This window comes from Cucurbita maxima, unplaced genomic scaffold (assembly GCF_002738345.1).
Source record: "Cucurbita maxima cultivar Rimu unplaced genomic scaffold, Cmax_1.0 Cma_Scf00017, whole genome shotgun sequence".
Classification (NCBI taxonomy): domain Eukaryota; kingdom Viridiplantae; phylum Streptophyta; class Magnoliopsida; order Cucurbitales; family Cucurbitaceae; genus Cucurbita; species Cucurbita maxima.
The window spans coordinates 1,600,005-1,615,526 of NW_019272033.1; the positions used below are offsets into that span (position 1 = coordinate 1,600,005).

Here is a 15,522-nt window from a genome sequence, read left to right on the forward strand (position 1 = left end):
AAAAAAAAAAAAAAAAAAAAAAAAAGGAAAAACAAAAATCGCAAGTAACTAAAAAGAAAAAAAACAAAATCAAACAATATAAAGCTTCTTCATACAAAAATCATAATAATAACAATAACGAAAACGGATGAAGACGAACAAACGATTCCAGAAGCATCAATTCCAACACAATCAGAGATTCATCGATCATAAACAAACGCAAATTCAATCAAAATTACGGGACAACAAACCATAAGATCAAAAGAACGCAATGCGAAAAACAGATTAAAAACAACATAACACTGAAAAAACAAAAAGAACCGAAACAGAAACATACTCTGAGGATGATCGGAGGTTGAAGGAGGAGAGGTGCAGAAGGAGAAAGTTCATAGAAAGTTATAGGAACACAAGGAAAATGGAGCGATAAAAATGGGTCAGGGGAAAAAAAGAGCGAGAACGAGAGGCGTAAGGGCCGTAATGGTTGTTAGAAACTTAAATAGCTCTCTGACTATGTGATTAGAAGGCTAAAATAAGTGTTACGTGGTGCATGTCCCGCTTAATTTGCCTATCTTCTTTTATTAATTTTTTCCTTTAAATCCCTGTTTTTTCTATTAAAAATATATATATTATATTTCTTTTAAATATTTTAAATATATTTTTGGTAGTTTTTAAAATTTGGGAACATTATTTATTTGTGTAAATTTTGGATATAAAATTATGATTTGTTGCATAAATATATATATGGTTTCAACCTTTAATTATGGGTTACTAAAAACATAACCAAATTTATATTTTTTAATAATATATATTAAAATGGCAGGATTCGAGCTATTATTGAAAGTAGGACCCACATAAAAACAAACTAACTTTTATATTCCACCTTATCTTCGAAGTTGTTACAGACAACAACAAATGTGAGGAAGATCAGATAACGAGGGTTGTAACTGTTCTCGCTGAATTCTATAGTGAGGAGCTGGAGCTCGGCTAAAATGTGAGTGGATTAGGAAAAATCCGAGATGGATAGTGCGATGCTCGTGAATATGATGAACTAATTGCATTTTATTAGGAAGGATGAAACGACAATAATGTTGGAAGGAAGGAGACAATATTTTTCGACGAGGGCAAATCCAAAAGGCTCATTGCAGTGGATGGATGACAAAGCGAGCTTGATGTCGATGAGGAATAAAAAGAATAATAAACTAAATTGTCGGGCGAAAATGAGAGTGAATTTAAAATTTTATAATATTAGGAAAAAGTTGACAAAATAAATCATAAGGTAGGTAAGTTTTAATTATGATTTAAAAATATTTTGGAAAATAGAAATATGGAAAATAAATAAATAAATAAATAAATAAATCCGCAAATAAGGAAATAATAAGCTTTCTATTATGGTATGGGTTTTGTTTTATGATAACTCTGCCAAAATTCTGATACTATGGCGACTTTTTTCACGCGACATTATTCCAAAAGTCCCTTTTATCCTCCAACCGAATTTCTAAAAGTTATTTTTTTTAATAATAATAAATACTTTTATTATTTTGTTTCAATAATATCTTTAAACTTTAAAAAGTTTTATTAATATCATACAATATAATTAAATTCCTTTACGGTTAATATTTACGAAAATTGAAATATGGAAAATAAATAAATAAATACAAAAATTAGGAGATAAAGCATTAGAACTCTTCATGCAACCCAATTTCAAATATTCACAAAATGTTTTAGTAGTGTCTATACTTTTATTTTTTTTCAATTTAATTTTTATGGTAAAAAAATAAGTTTAATTATAATGACTAATTAAAAGTTTTAAGAAATGGATTATTTTAATTGAAACATTTGAATTAATTTTTTTAAAAAAAAGAAAATAATATTTAATTGAGAATCTCTACCCGGTAAAGATATATGAAATGCCGATACTAACTTGGCCATGGAGAAATAAAAAGACGACGACTAATAGGGATGAGCATCCCGTGAATCTTTGATAATCGTACTTAAATGTGGGTCACAAAGAGATCAATTATATACAAATGGAAGTATCCATAAATAAATAAATGTTATTTACAAAATATATCACTTTCCTTTTCCTCGTCCTATGGAACAATACACAGTCGTCTGTTTTCGAAAATGAAGTTTTTACTACGATGACTATGATTAGACTCCATAGCTATTGCAAGATTCACCGTCCAATACCAGAGGGTCTGCCAGAAGTGCGGAGCAATGGAATTTTTGTAAAGAAGTTGTTGCGATATGAGATGGGATTGTTAAAGATTTTGGATGCGCAGGACTGTGTCAGACTTCTTTAGATTGTCTTATAACGAAACATTCCTTATAAAAGTGGTGTGAGATCCCACAAAGCATTTCTTATAAAGGTGTGGAAACCTCTGACTTGTAGACACGTCTTAAAACCGTGAGGCTGACATAGGGCTGTTAACGATCCAAATACACATCTTGGATCCACATCTCTTTAGCTTGCTCTTCTTGTAGTAGCCTGACTGCGGCTGTACACAGGGCTGCTAACGCCGTCCCTCGTCGACGAGTACATGCTGGCTTCGGCTAGCGATTGTAATTTGATGAGTTTGGGGAGAACGACCTTACAAAGATCGGGTCGATCTTTCCTTCTCAACTCTGCACATTTTAAAGCCAACTCTGCAAAGGAGGAGGTTTCTTCAGCTGGCCAATCAGTAACAGATGGATCAAGAATTTCAGACAAAGTCCCTTTCTCAATAGCTCTTTCCACATGGTGAGTCAATCCCATGGGTGGCTTTGCTGTAATCAGCTGCAAAAACATGATCCCCAAAGAATATACGTCGGATTTTACACCGAGCATGCCGGTTTGTTGATACTCGGGATCGATATAACAGAACGTGCCAGCAGTTGAAGTCATTCGATATTGTGTCACACTGTCTGCTATAGATGGGGGAACAAGCCTAGCCAAACCGACATCGCTAATCTTGCTAACGTAGTTGTTATCGAGCAAGATGTTGGCTGGCTTCAAATCACGGTGCACGAGCGGTTCAGGCTTAGTCTGGTGGAGGAACAACAAGGCAGTGCCGATTTCAGCTGCAATTTTGAATCTACGTTGCCAAGAAAGAGGTCTCGAGTTATCTCCCCGGCGAAAGAGGCAGTCATCCAAGCTACCATGTCCCATAAACTCATAGACCAAGCAGCCATATTCAGGGCATGCTCCAAGGAGAAGAACCATGTTCGGATGTCGTATGCAGCTAAGTACTTCGACCTAAACATGATGCCAGAAACAAGTTTAATAGAGTATGTTATGACAAAAAACCACCGGAGAATCTGTGAACAAACGATACCGATACGTTTCTCACCTCTTTCTGGAACTGTGACCTTCCTTGAGCCGCATCGGGACGTAATACCTTAATTGCAACTGGTGTGTGGTCTAAATAACCTTTATAAACAGGCCCATAACCTCCCTCTCCAATCTTTAAAGACTCTGAAAATAACTCGGTAGCAGCTTCGATCTCCTCGATCGAGTACTTCCGATACCTGACGTCTTGGTTTGCCAAAGCATCTAATGCCTTCTTCTTCTCATCTGCTTCCTTGAATGCTTTTATTTCCGCATTAATTCTCTTCCGTGCTTCCAACTCAGCGATCCTTTTAGATGCTTCAGCTGCCTCCATAGCAGCTCGAGACTTTGCCTTTTCCTGCTCGACCATCGCTAACGCAGCTTCCTCTGCATGTCTCGCCTCCTCTAATCTCTGTTCTTCCTCGGATTTCCATCGCTGAAGCTCTATCGCCTGCAGCATATGTGAAGAGTTTGAATGAAACTTCTAAACTATTTCCATATAAAGAAACAATTTCTTTCACCTTTTGTTTAGCTGTAATTGCTTCCTTGCAGGCTGTGCTATACATTTCCATAGTTTGCTTTAGTTCCAGCTTCAGCCTCCTCATCTCAGCCTCTACTTCTTCCTGCAGTCATCAACATATAAAAACAAACATCACGGCTTCGATTTCCTTACAACATCACGGCTTCACAGCTTCTAACACTTACCATACTCTGTGACGAAGTCGATAATCTATCATCTTCTGATAACATCGATGAAAATTCAGGTGGATAGTTTACATCCAATGATTTACGTCCGAACTGCTGTGACTCGAAGCTAACATATATATCAGAATCGTTGCCACTGGACAGTCGTGGGGGAGTCCTTCCTGAATCTGGGGTGTCAAAAAATGTAGGGAACAATCGGTCAACACTCAGCCTTCCCGAGCTAACAAAAGAAATATCGGTATCTGGCAGACTGATTTCCCCTGGCATTTTTCCATGGTAGCCTTTCCTAGTGAACGGTGACCTGCTCCGAAGACAATTTGCTTAATAATGCTCAACAGATCGCTAATTAAAACAAAGCCACCGTGAGCTGAATAATGTAACTCATATCCAAGTTTCTCTTTTACATTTTGAGCTCATTAAGATGCCATAATAACAATTTGTATAAAATGTTGCTAACCTGAACTCGGTGTTGTCCTGGGATCGGCGTGCTGCTTCGAGGGGAGGCTTTTCGGGTCCTAGTTAAGATCAGACGGGTTATTCAAAGCAAACCATGGTAGAGGAGAAAAAGCATAGTAACAATTCAGGAAAAAAACTGAACTCATATTTTCAATCTGAGGAAATTGTGATTCAGCTGAATGTGATCCAACACCAGATTGGCTCAGCAATAAACTTCGAAGAGGAGAAGAAGCAGGAGCAGGACGTGACGCCGTTCGCATATTTTGGATTTTCCCTCTTGATATGACATAAACATTGCAGAAGTCTGGTGCTCCTTTGATAACACTGCCCGGAATATCTATCGTCTTGAATCTTCCGAGGCAAAATGGTATATGAAAACCACCGAGATACGAAAATTAAATTCCGTTCGAACTCAAACAAATAAAACAGAGTGTTAAGGCTCGCTTGTTAAACTTTTCTATTCTCGTTTCCAGTTTTTGACAAACATGAATGTTTAGTATTCCAAGAAATGTTCCCAAAATTGCATATAAAATTTGGACAATAAAGACAAGAAACGAGAACATTACCGAACGAGCTTTAGAAGTTTTGTGCGAGTGAAGAATTTATGAAACTAACTAACTACAAACCTCAAAAAGCCACTTCTAGTCGTGGCACCGACAACCAAATTATCAATTCCAGCCTGAGAGACATATTCGATCAGCGCTTTTCCAACATCTACATCTTCTATGACGATGTCTCTGCAAGACACCTAATGCAAGAAAATAAGGTAAATTTATGATAAGAATGATCCAAAACACATCTTGATTATCATTTTTCTTCTTAAATTTCGCTTAGTTCTCTAATATCTATGTCAAAATCCATTGTACTTTCAAGTAATTGCTTCATTTATGGTAAAAAAGAGGTAGAGAACTTACATCTTTACGGGTACAGAAGCATCGAAAAGGAAGGAACAACTCCCTCGTGCTCGGATCAATTTCCTTGCTTACCGAGACATTGCTATTGCCATTGCCATTGTCAGTTGTTGACATTACCTCTGCACCCAAAAAGCATAGTAATTTGATTTCAATGGAAGCTCACTAAGACTATAAATTTGAAGAACATGGCATAAAAACCTAAAAAACAAAGTAAACACTGTTCCACTCAGTCAAATAATGATTCTTGTAATGTAACAGCCCAAGTCTACCGCTAGCAAATATTGTCTTCTTTGGGCTTTTACCTTTCAAGCTTCCCCTCAAGGTTTTTAAAACGCGTCTGCCAGGAAGAGATTTCCACACCCTTATAAAGAATGTTTCGTTTTCCTCCTCAACCTATGTAGGATCTCATCGCATTTTTAAAAAACCCGAAAGGAAAAAGCTCAAAGAGGACAATATCTGCTAACAGTGAGCTTGGACAATTACAAATGGTATCAAAGTCAAACACCGGGCAATATGCTAGCGAGGACACTTAACTCCGATGGGAGGTGGACACGAGGCAGTGTGCCAGCAAGGAAGCTGAGCCTCGAAGGGGGAGGATTGGGTGTCCCACATCGATCGGAGAAAGTAACAAGTGTCAACGAGGATACTGGCTCTGAAGAAGGGTGGATTGTGAGATCCCACATCAGTTAGAGAGGGGAACGATGGAAGGCCAAAGAGTACAATATCTACTCGCGGTGGACATGTAACCTCAAATCATGCATTTTCCCCCTTCTACCCATATATATTCTAGCATTACATGACCAAATTTCCTACCCTTCTACACCTTTTCTTAGAGGTTTATCTAGTACCGAAAATGAAAATTCTGATAAACAAAAGAGCTAGTTAAACAATGGAGCTTTGCGACAATAATATAATCATTGTTCATTGTTCAACAATTTACTTACTAGGAGAAGTCAGGAACGAGCCAGAATGGGAGGAAGGTCTGAGTTTGACATGGATGAGAATGGCAGTTTGGCCCTTGAGAAGGAGATTCTCAGTGGCCCATTTGAGAGCAACTTGACTTCCTTTGTCCTTATCAATGGCGATTCCCACCAATTGATTTCCGGTGACCGCCTCCTTCTTTTCCTTTACAACCTTATTATGAGTCCACATTTCTCACCAATTGATTTCCGGCGACCGCCTCCCCTTTCTGCAGAAATCAATATAACCATTAAAAAAAAAAGCACCAAAAAAACCAGAGAGAAAGAGAGGAAGAAAAACCCTAACCCTAACCCTACCCAAATCTCCTTGTTCCGGCAAAAGCAAGAAGCAAACCAAGCTCTCTCTGGATTGCCGCTGTGTGTCGGAGGAAACTGTGATTCGTCGGAGAAGAAGGAAGGAAGATGGTCCAAAAATAAGAGCGGAGAGGCATCTGGAATTCGAACGAGAGGCATGATTTGCGGGGGCTGTTTCGTTGGTGGATTTCTCCATTTTCTTTTCCCCCAAACTAATTGGGAAATTTGGAAGCTGTCTGTTTTCATCTAACTTCATCTTCCTTCTTCTTTCCCCCTTTTTCCAGTTTTTACAACTTTGAGCCAACTCGAGAGCGTTCGTCCAGCTGGGGTTTCTTTTTTCATTTCAATTTGCCATTTTTGTTTTACATTTTTTCTTTAAATGCTAAATTAATAAAAACATCTCGATTTTCTAATTTATTTAAAAAAATATTTAAATTTTTAAAAAATTTGATAATATTCTTAAATTTTCAAAAAAAAAAAAAATAATTTAGAATAGATTCATAATATTAAAAAATACCTATAAAATTTAAAAATTAACATTAAAAACCATTCATCATCGGCATCTCATAGATTATATTCCTTATTTTTAAAAGTTTATGAACTTGATACCAATAATAATTGTGTTTTTAAAGGTATTAAGAACCCGAGAAAATAAATACAATTATTAAAAAACCATTCGTAAATTGATCGTATTAAAAATTAAAAAAATAATCATAACTTATTTAATTTAGTTTTGAGTTTCTTCAAACTTTATGACTACTTTTATACATTGCTAATGAGGTGAACACAACTTGGATGAAGATCATAATCACAAGCATCACAAGAAAATGCCCAAAACCTGCCTTGCCTTTTGCAAAAATCACACACATAGGCTTTCGCCAACTCCAATTTCAGCACATGTTCATGCTTTATATCCTCCACCTTTGAAGCCAATTCCTCCCCTTCCTTTTTCACCGCTGCTTCCAATTCCTCTATTCTTTCTTCTGTAAATGGGAATGCCTCTGCTCCATACAAGCAAACCAAGCCTCTCCCGTTCTCGCTCGCTGGCTTTCCGTCGGCCCCGATCAGGACTAGTGTCGGAATCGTCTTGACGTCGAAGATCCTGTAGAGCTCTTGCTGGCTCTCGTCCTCATAGGGGATTGCAAGCCATGGCATGTCTGCTACGTTGAGTTTGAACTCGACGAGGTTTCGGTCTGTGGATACCAAGATTACTTCTAAAGAGTGATCTTCTGTTTTGTCCATGATTTCCTTGTATACTTTGGAAAGTTTTGCTGTGAATGAACGACTTGGAGGGCTCCAATATGCACCAAAATAAAGGCCTATTGTCTTACCAACTAGCTGAGATATTGGTGTCTGCAATGAGATGAACTTGAAGAACATTAGAACTTTACCTTAAAACAAGTAACAAAATCATGATCTTTGCTTTTGGATACCTTTCCTCCATGTCTGGAAATAACATAGTTAAGTCCTCTGTTTCCCAAGAGGTCTTCGAGTCTTCCTTCGACACGCTTGGCACGGTCCATTGCCTTAAGTTCTTGTCTCCTCTTCCTTGTAAACGGAAATGCTTCAGCACCATAATCTTCAATAAAGCCAATCAAGTCATCTTGTTTTGAAATCCCATCTCCACAAAGTGGAACGAATGACGGGATACGATCGACATGGTACTTGTCGCACAATTGTTTCTGCAGCTCGGTGTCGTATGGTGCAGCGAGCCATGGCATGGTCTGGAGGTATTGTTCAAATTCATTCTTATCATGGTCCAAAGAGATGAATATAATCTCTAGCTTTTCATCTCTCTTTTGCAGAGTGTTATAGAGTTGAACCAACAGTGGAGTGAAAGTCCTGCAAGGTCTACACCAGTTTGCAGAAAAGAACAGGCAAATCATCTTCCCTGCACATATTATTGGAGACACCTATCATATAGGAAAATCAACTCATCAATTTCAGAAATGTTTACATCAGAAATCTAATTTGACTTGCAGAGATAATTTAGAACGACTTTTAGTTAAAGCATTGATGAACAAAATAATTTAGAATGATTAGTATCCATCTGCTTAAAGTTTTGGATTTAGTGGTACGATATTAGAGCATAGTTTTTGTGAGATCCCACATCGATTGAGGAAGAGAACGAAGCATTCTTTATAAGGGTGTGGAAGCCTCCCCCTAGAAGACACATTTTAAAAAACTTGAGGAGAAGCCCGGAAGGGAAAACCTAAAGAGGATAATATCTATTAGCGGTGGGTTTGGGCTGTTACAAGTTTTGTGCTTTGTTTCAACTCCGTTGGATTTAGTGGTACGTAATTTAAATGATATTACAGCATAGGTTTTGTGAGATCCCACATCGGTAGGGGAGAAGAACAAAACATTCTTTGTAAAAGTGTGAAAATCTCTCCCTAGCAGACACGTTTTAAAAACCTTGAGGGGAAGTTCGAAAGGGAAAGCCCCAAGAGGACATTATCTGCAAGCTAGCTTGGGCTGTTACAGGTTTTGTGTTCTGTTTGAACTCCGACATAGTCATTTCTTCCTAATTAATATCGATAATAACTCGTTGGGGCTTGTGCTAATTTTCAATCCTACAAGTGAGGGGCGAGCTAAAAGTACAGATGAAATATTATTTATTGAAACCCGCTACGCTTTTCTAGAAGCAGAAAGTATCAACTTACTCTTGGAACACTACAACTCTAACACCAATACAAATAAACAACGGTGAAGGTAGGAAAAAGAAAGAGCTATAAAATGAAACCTTTTCTTGACCAGAGAGAAGGAATTCAACCCCTTGAGCTGCCAAAATCTGCAGAAGATCATTCTTTTCCTGATTGGCTTGATAATCAGGCCCTGCCATTAGAACTGCAAGAAGAACAAGAAGAACAGGAATAAAAACAATGATTTTTACAGACCCATCAAAGAGAGACTCCTTTACATATATAGACACTGAGGTTCATTCTGCCATGGAGTTCTGTGAAGATTGGCAATAAGAGTTTAAAAGGGAAATATTCTCTCCGATGCTCTTTTGGTGGTTAAGAAAGATGAGGAATATGAATGGACTCGAGGTTTGAAATAAAAGTGCAACAGAAAGGATTTGGATTTGGGAATGTCCAGTTTCGGATAAGTAAAAGACAACCTTTAATGTCTCACAAAGAAAAAGGTTCTTCAGTCCCCAAGGCCAAGACAGTGACATGCCATATCAGGAGATTGAATGGATACAAACACCAAAGCATGTTGGAATTCTTTTCCTTTCTTTCTTATGCTTTCTTCTGTCTTTTTCTCTCTTCAAAAGGATTGCATATCATAAGCTAAATTACAAATAAATATACACACATATCTTCAAACTTTTACATGTTCATCGTTTCAAAGAAGTTGCAATATTATCTTGATCATCGAAAACGTTTCAAAACTATCATCGAAATTGGAGTAGGAATAGATAAGGAATAGAACGTTGAACCAAAATTGAGATATGGAACGGAAATTAGGACTCGAGCACTACCACACTCATTTCAAATCTCAATTTTCATTTAAAATTCTAATAGATTTCGACATCAAGTATAGTTTTGAAACATTTGGAAGAAAAAACATCTAGATAATATTGCAGCTTTGGAAAGAATACCGTTAAAACCAAAAATAAATTATTCTAGATAAGAAACCTAAAGAAAAGGAAAAACAATTTTAGAGCGAGAGAAAGCGAAACAGATTATAAAACGATAGAATGCGATTTTCTTTCTAGTTTGGATTTAACAGAAAAATTTCCATAGGGAAAGAGGGAGAGAGCATAATCAATCATGATCGTAGCTAAATAGATGATGGATGCTAATAATTTGCATTCTAAATGAGAAGATCAAAACTCGAATCACAAGGCAGTTGATGATCGATCCTGTTTCAGAGAACAAATAAAAAGGAAAACAAAGTTCAGATTCAAAGTGAAAGGAGAGAGAGAGAGAGAGAGAGGCACTTACACGGAGTTGGAGGAAGCGATTTCCAGAGAATGTGTGCTGGTTCTTCAAATTGATGCAAAGTTTCAGGTTCTTCAAATTGATGCAAAGTTTCAGGTTCTTCAAATTCTGTAGCCATTGTCACTTTCAGACACGGAACGCTCTGCCTCGCTCACTTTTCACTCCACAAGAATCTGAGTTTTTTTTTTTTTTTTTTTATGTCGCATGATTCAAAATAAAATATTCATCTAACAAAATTATAGCATGTTCAAATTATTTTAGGGACTACTAGCCATTAAAATGAGTCTAACCTTTTCTTTTGCAAAATATTAATTTCATTTACATATCAAAAATTTTAAAAAGAATTATTCTTGCAGTTTTGATTCATTCTCGTTTTGATTCATTCTCGTCTTTATGTTAATCAGATATTATTTATTTTTGTTCATTTTAGTTTATTTACTTTTAAAATTTTATAATTTTTAAGACTAGCGTTAAAGACTATTGAGAAGAGTAGTCCCACATTGACCAACTCCAAAAGAGCTTGGAATCGAGTTCGGCCTGTATCAATATAAGCACAATTCTCAAGTAGATGATTGATCGTACCAAATTCCTATTTCAAATGGTTCAAAGCAATAAATAGTCTTAAAAAGTTGCCTTTAGTAAGTTGGATAAAAAACATCATTCCATGAATCGATCGGCTCCTATTTGCCTATACGTAAAGTGAGAATTGCTTTCATACTTCATCTCGATAGAAAAGTAAATGGGTGAGAGGCATTACATCGTGTGGGCGTGAGTTAATATCATTACCAAATTCCCATGTAATGACACGAATGAGGCTAACGACTTTTTTTCAACAATTGTAGAGTAGGAGATCGAACCAATACCTACGTGACAACATAATTTGTGGGCTTTAAATCACCAAATATCCGAAATGCTTCATGTTTTTCTTTTTATAGCCTTTGAAAACATGTCCTTGATGTTCCGTGATTCTGTTTCCACCTTCAGATTTTTAGCTTGCTTTCCATTTCTTGTATTCTTTGCGCCACTTCTAGTCTTATCCTGCCATATCACAATTTGCACAATCCATTTGAGAAGAGAAAAGAATACAAATGAAATGCCAACAAAAGAAACGTACATATTTTATCAACTCTATATGAGTTTGAGATCGTTCTTTAAAGTAATGTTTTGACGTGAAATACTCGAAGTGTTTCGTCTAATGACGTTTTAAGAAGTAATTCTTACCATTTAGTCACTCTTCCAGATAATTGAAATGTGATTTTGATCCATCAGAAAACATTTTTCAATATTTTAAAATCCATGCACTGCCAACTTCCACCCACCCAAACACCACCCTTTGCTTATAAAAACATCTTTGGACTAAATCATAAATCATGATTAGGAATACTTCAAAACTTCAAAACTGACGTCCTACGTCAGTTGGAGAGGGGAAACATCTCTCTAGGAGACGCGTTTTAAAACTTTGAGGGGAATCCCGAAAAGGTAAAGAGCATAATATTTGCTAGCGATGAGTTTGGACTATTGCAAATGGTATCAGATCAGATCCAGTCACTACAAATGGTACCAGAGCCAGACACCAGATTGTGTGCAAGTGAGGACGCTGGCCCCCAAGAGAGGTGGATTGTGAGGTCCAACATCAGTTGGAGAGGAAAATAAAACATTTTTATAAGGGTGTGGAAACCTCACCTTAGAAGACGTGTTTTAAAACCCCAATGGAAAACCCAAAGAGAATAATATTTGTTATCAGTGAACTTGGGCAGTTACATTCACACATCATATGCGAATAATCACGGAGCAACATAATTCGTTGGTAGCATGTAAGAAAAGGGAAACAAAAAATTGAGGCAATTACAAGTCATTGGGAATTGTACCTGTGAGATAGAATCAAAATTGTTCTCTATTCTTAAAGGAGGCTTTTCTGCATCCGATGCTTGTCTGGTTGCTTCAGCAAAATTTAACCTGCAAACAAAATCCAACAGTATCTGGCCTCAAATACAGCCACTTGGTCCATTTGTGGAACTGTAAAATGTACAACATCTTAATTTCTATGGTTAAGAGTAGTTGAGGACTAAATACTTGAGATGGTCACATAGAAGCTTCAACCAAGGTTCATCTTTCAAGTATTCCCCTAATATTGAAACTGCATCGCTTACTGTACAAAAAAAGAAAGACCGATGTAAGAGAGGCTATCAATTCATTCAAACACAAATACTTGCAGCAACCCAGGAAATTTGCTAACTAAAACAACATTCCCTTAAGTTTTTCTATGTAGAATGCATATGATGACAGTTTTCAACCTCACAAAAGACATTCAGTCCATGATTTTTGTTTCTTTTTCCTCAACAGATAGTTTGTTCTTTTTAACTACATCAATTGCTCACATCATACTACATAATATTTTAAATAAAATCCATGAAAATTTCCCCAGCTCCACTACATATGACTAAGAAAATTAGCACCATGATATGCACACATCCAAAAGAAAATTTCCCATGAATCAAATACAATTTCATCACTAGAGGTGGCCTTAATTATTAAGTTCAACATTGAGGTGTCAGAGTATGGAAGTTCTCTTTGATGTCAGAATATAGTAGCTTCAGCTAATCGAATCCCAGACGCATTATGCAAAACTACTGATGATGTCCTCTTTATATAGTTTTTTCAGATGTGCCAGATGATATTAATGCATATTCTACAATAGGGAACTATAATGATGAAGATAAAAAATGAAAGAAACCCAGCTGCAGTGTTAAAACGAATGGCATAAAGGGGTTATAAGTCTCTCCAGAAATATACATGTATCTTTTTCTTCCCTTGCAGCATAGTTTTTATCCAGTGTGCATAGAGTTTTTTTCAGCTGACATACCTGCAACAATAAAAGCATAAAATTAAATAATATAATAAATAAGAGAATCCGCAAAATCTCTTCCAAACGATACTATGGAAAATAAAAGTAGCTGTTTTATGGAAAAAGCAGTACAGCATGAAGAGTTGGCAACAAGATACTCCCATGTTAGAAACTGATGTAAAACAAGATTCATCAATCACCTATGAACATGTTGATCATGACATGTATTATTGTTAATTGTTCTCATCTTAATGGACCAATTTTGAAAATTTCTAGAGGAGAGAACGAACATGAACCTTGTGATATAACCATGCCAAAACCTTTGAATCATCAAGCCTAAAAAACTTAGAAGATCCAACTTCTGCAGGAGACAAGACAAGGTAGGAGAAATGAGAATAGATTCTAGACATGCTTGATTTTTTTTTATTTTTTTTTTATTTATTTTTTTTTCTAATTTTATATACTATATGCCCACCTTTGACCTCACATACTACTTGCATAGACTTCTCTGCAACAGACAGTAAATGCAGATATCCAGGATACCCATTGATGAACATTATGTCATCTAATTGCCTGAATTTCCCAGGATCATCTCCCTTCTGCAAGAAATTTGAAATAAAATTCTCAAAATTTAGCATTAAATCAATCGAAAATATTAATAGTTTCAACGACGATAAATATATTATAATGAGTTCAAATGAACAATATAATTAACTAGCTCTGTACGCATCACAATTAGACCAACAATTTCAAGATAAACAAATGGACATATAAATTCCAAAAGCAACCAGGGAAAACTTGAAATTGTATCTCTAATTTCCAAGCAGATTGCAAACATATATCACTACTATTGTAGAATGCAAAATAATTGTATGCAGCACACAATTATGCTCCATCTCTCAATTATGATATCATACAACTTTTGCAGTAAGAGTACCTTCATTCTAGCTTCCTCGAAAATGGGCAAGAAAATGAATACAGGATCTATTGGAGTAGCGGAATACAGCCGACCATCTGTAGACACAAAATAATTTATATTAAGTTATTTATTCAAAATTACTTGTGTTTTATAGTTTATTTTCAATATGTTATACTTGAATTAGCAAAATCTTCAGGAGATTCAAACCATTAGAAGTTATGCAGTAAGTCTAAGAAATAAGGCATCCACAAAAAGATTTTCAGTGTGACAGTTGTTTACCTTCAGTAACATAATCTCCCAAAAACCACGATGAATATGACTGCTTAAACCAGTGAATTTCCTCTAGCAACTCGTTTACATATAAGAAACATGTTGTATTTCCTGCCAACGGACATCGAATATACTCAATTAATAGAATGATTTTGTAGAAATATGATGAGCATTCGCTAAAGCTTGCACTTCCTTACAGTTTTCCACAATGAAGTTATGCTGAAAGATGGTTACCGATCAATAGGATAGCTAACCAGATAAAGTATTTAGATAAATATCATTCTCCCTCCAGTTCCTTAAATTACCTGATTTTGGATGGCGAAGTGAAAGCAGGCATCCAGTACCATTTTCTTTTACCCCATGATCTGTAATAGAGCAAGAAAAATCTGAGTCAAAATTTCCAAAATTAAAATGAAATAAGTGAGCACCTTAAGAAATGGCGAGATCAAGAACATGAAAAATAAATAAAACGCGGACATACCAGGGGCAATGAGGATACGAGTTTCCTCGACGCCTTCCCACCAAGCCATGGAACAACCCTGACGGTCATCGAAGCAGTAACATCAAAAAATAATAATCTGAACTAAATTGAAACATTGAGCTTCATTCTTGAAACCTAGTCTTAGTTTATGCATACACCAGTTTCAGTTCCGAGTATGAGAATCAAAACAATCGAGGCGACAATTTTCATCTCAGGCAAAGAAAGCGAAGAACCATTTTTACCTACGAAGAAGGTCGGAGGAGCACCGGCGTCCACAGAGAGATGAAGTAACGAGCTCGCCGGAAACGGAAATGTGAATGTCGACGGCGGGAACCAAGCGAAATCGAGAACCGGAAAAACCGCGCGCGCCAAAGGGAGTGGATACTGAGCTCGGTCGCTTACCAATTCACTGACCAAAAGCGTAA

General features: G+C 36.5%; 4 protein-coding genes across 8 annotated transcripts in view; all 4 read right to left on the reverse strand.

Annotated features, from left to right (window-relative positions):
* Nucleotides 1–457, reverse strand: part of LOC111491928 (trifunctional UDP-glucose 4,6-dehydratase/UDP-4-keto-6-deoxy-D-glucose 3,5-epimerase/UDP-4-keto-L-rhamnose-reductase RHM2-like) — a 4,149-nt gene extending 3,692 nt beyond the window's left edge. The window contains exon 1 of the mRNA XM_023141031.1: nt 317–457. The gene's annotated coding sequence lies outside the window, so the exon portion shown is untranslated. The remainder of the gene's footprint in view (nt 1–316) is intronic.
* A 1,579-nt stretch (nt 458–2,036) lies between these two features.
* On the reverse strand, nt 2,037–6,952 carry LOC111491926 (U-box domain-containing protein 52-like). Of its 2 annotated transcripts, none has more exons than XM_023141027.1 (10): nt 6,655–6,952; nt 6,306–6,550; nt 5,362–5,480; nt 5,074–5,195; nt 4,590–4,798; nt 4,449–4,506; nt 3,992–4,292; nt 3,808–3,909; nt 3,309–3,737; nt 2,037–3,214 (listed from the first exon to the last, which is right to left on the reverse strand). In XM_023141027.1, the coding sequence occupies exons 2-10, from the start codon at nt 6,511–6,513 to the stop codon at nt 2,444–2,446; spliced, it is 2,319 nt and encodes a 772-aa protein (XP_022996795.1). In that variant the 5' UTR covers nt 6,514–6,550; nt 6,655–6,952; the 3' UTR covers nt 2,037–2,443. The 2 variants fall into 2 exon arrangements, with proteins under 2 accessions (XP_022996795.1, XP_022996794.1); XM_023141026.1 differs by having other exon boundaries at nt 6,639–6,952.
* A 375-nt stretch (nt 6,953–7,327) lies between these two features.
* On the reverse strand, nt 7,328–10,750 carry LOC111491929 (probable nucleoredoxin 3). Of its 4 annotated transcripts, XM_023141034.1 has the most exons (5): nt 10,586–10,658; nt 9,757–10,503; nt 9,379–9,482; nt 8,069–8,548; nt 7,328–8,003 (listed from the first exon to the last, which is right to left on the reverse strand). In XM_023141034.1, the coding sequence occupies exons 3-5, from the start codon at nt 9,475–9,477 to the stop codon at nt 7,398–7,400; spliced, it is 1,185 nt and encodes a 394-aa protein (XP_022996802.1). In that variant the 5' UTR covers nt 9,478–9,482; nt 9,757–10,503; nt 10,586–10,658; the 3' UTR covers nt 7,328–7,397. The 4 variants fall into 4 exon arrangements, with proteins under 4 accessions (XP_022996802.1, XP_022996800.1, XP_022996801.1 ...); XM_023141032.1 differs by lacking the exon at nt 9,757–10,503 and having other exon boundaries at nt 10,586–10,750; XM_023141033.1 differs by lacking the exon at nt 9,757–10,503 and having other exon boundaries at nt 7,328–7,988; nt 10,586–10,747.
* A 542-nt stretch (nt 10,751–11,292) lies between these two features.
* On the reverse strand, nt 11,293–15,481 carry LOC111491930 (ribonuclease H2 subunit B). The gene is made up of 11 exons (XM_023141036.1): nt 15,340–15,481; nt 15,098–15,155; nt 14,922–14,981; nt 14,626–14,727; nt 14,365–14,441; nt 13,903–14,026; nt 13,724–13,788; nt 13,376–13,445; nt 12,656–12,731; nt 12,451–12,538; nt 11,293–11,620 (listed from the first exon to the last, which is right to left on the reverse strand). The coding sequence occupies exons 2-11, from the start codon at nt 15,144–15,146 to the stop codon at nt 11,498–11,500; spliced, it is 834 nt and encodes a 277-aa protein (XP_022996804.1). The 5' UTR covers nt 15,147–15,155; nt 15,340–15,481; the 3' UTR covers nt 11,293–11,497.
* Between the last annotated feature and the right edge of the window lie 41 nt (nt 15,482–15,522).

Coding starts and splice junctions, on each gene's coding strand:
- LOC111491930 (XM_023141036.1), bottom strand. CDS start 15,146: ATGGCTTGGTGGGAAGGCGTCGAGGAAACTCGTATCCTCATTGCCCCT. Junction 14,982..15,097: donor TCGTATCCTCATTGCCCCTG/GTATGTCCGCGT, acceptor GCTCTATTACAG/ATCATGGGGTAAAAGAAAAT. Junction 13,789..13,902: donor AGTAGTATGTGAGGTCAAAG/GTGGGCATATAG, acceptor TGTCTCCTGCAG/AAGTTGGATCTTCTAAGTTT.
- LOC111491926 (XM_023141027.1), bottom strand. CDS start 6,513: ATGTGGACTCATAATAAGGTTGTAAAGGAAAAGAAGGAGGCGGTCACC. Junction 4,799..5,073: donor ACTAGAAGTGGCTTTTTGAG/GTTTGTAGTTAG, acceptor TTGCCTCGGAAG/ATTCAAGACGATAGATATTC. Junction 3,215..3,308: donor GGTCACAGTTCCAGAAAGAG/GTGAGAAACGTA, acceptor CATCATGTTTAG/GTCGAAGTACTTAGCTGCAT.
- LOC111491929 (XM_023141032.1), bottom strand. CDS start 10,700: ATGGCTACAGAATTTGAAGAACCTGAAACTTTGCATCAATTTGAAGAA. Junction 8,549..9,378: donor TTCTCTCTGGTCAAGAAAAG/GTTTCATTTTAT, acceptor CCTATATGATAG/GTGTCTCCAATAATATGTGC. Junction 8,004..8,068: donor TTTCCAGACATGGAGGAAAG/GTATCCAAAAGC, acceptor ATGTTCTTCAAG/TTCATCTCATTGCAGACACC.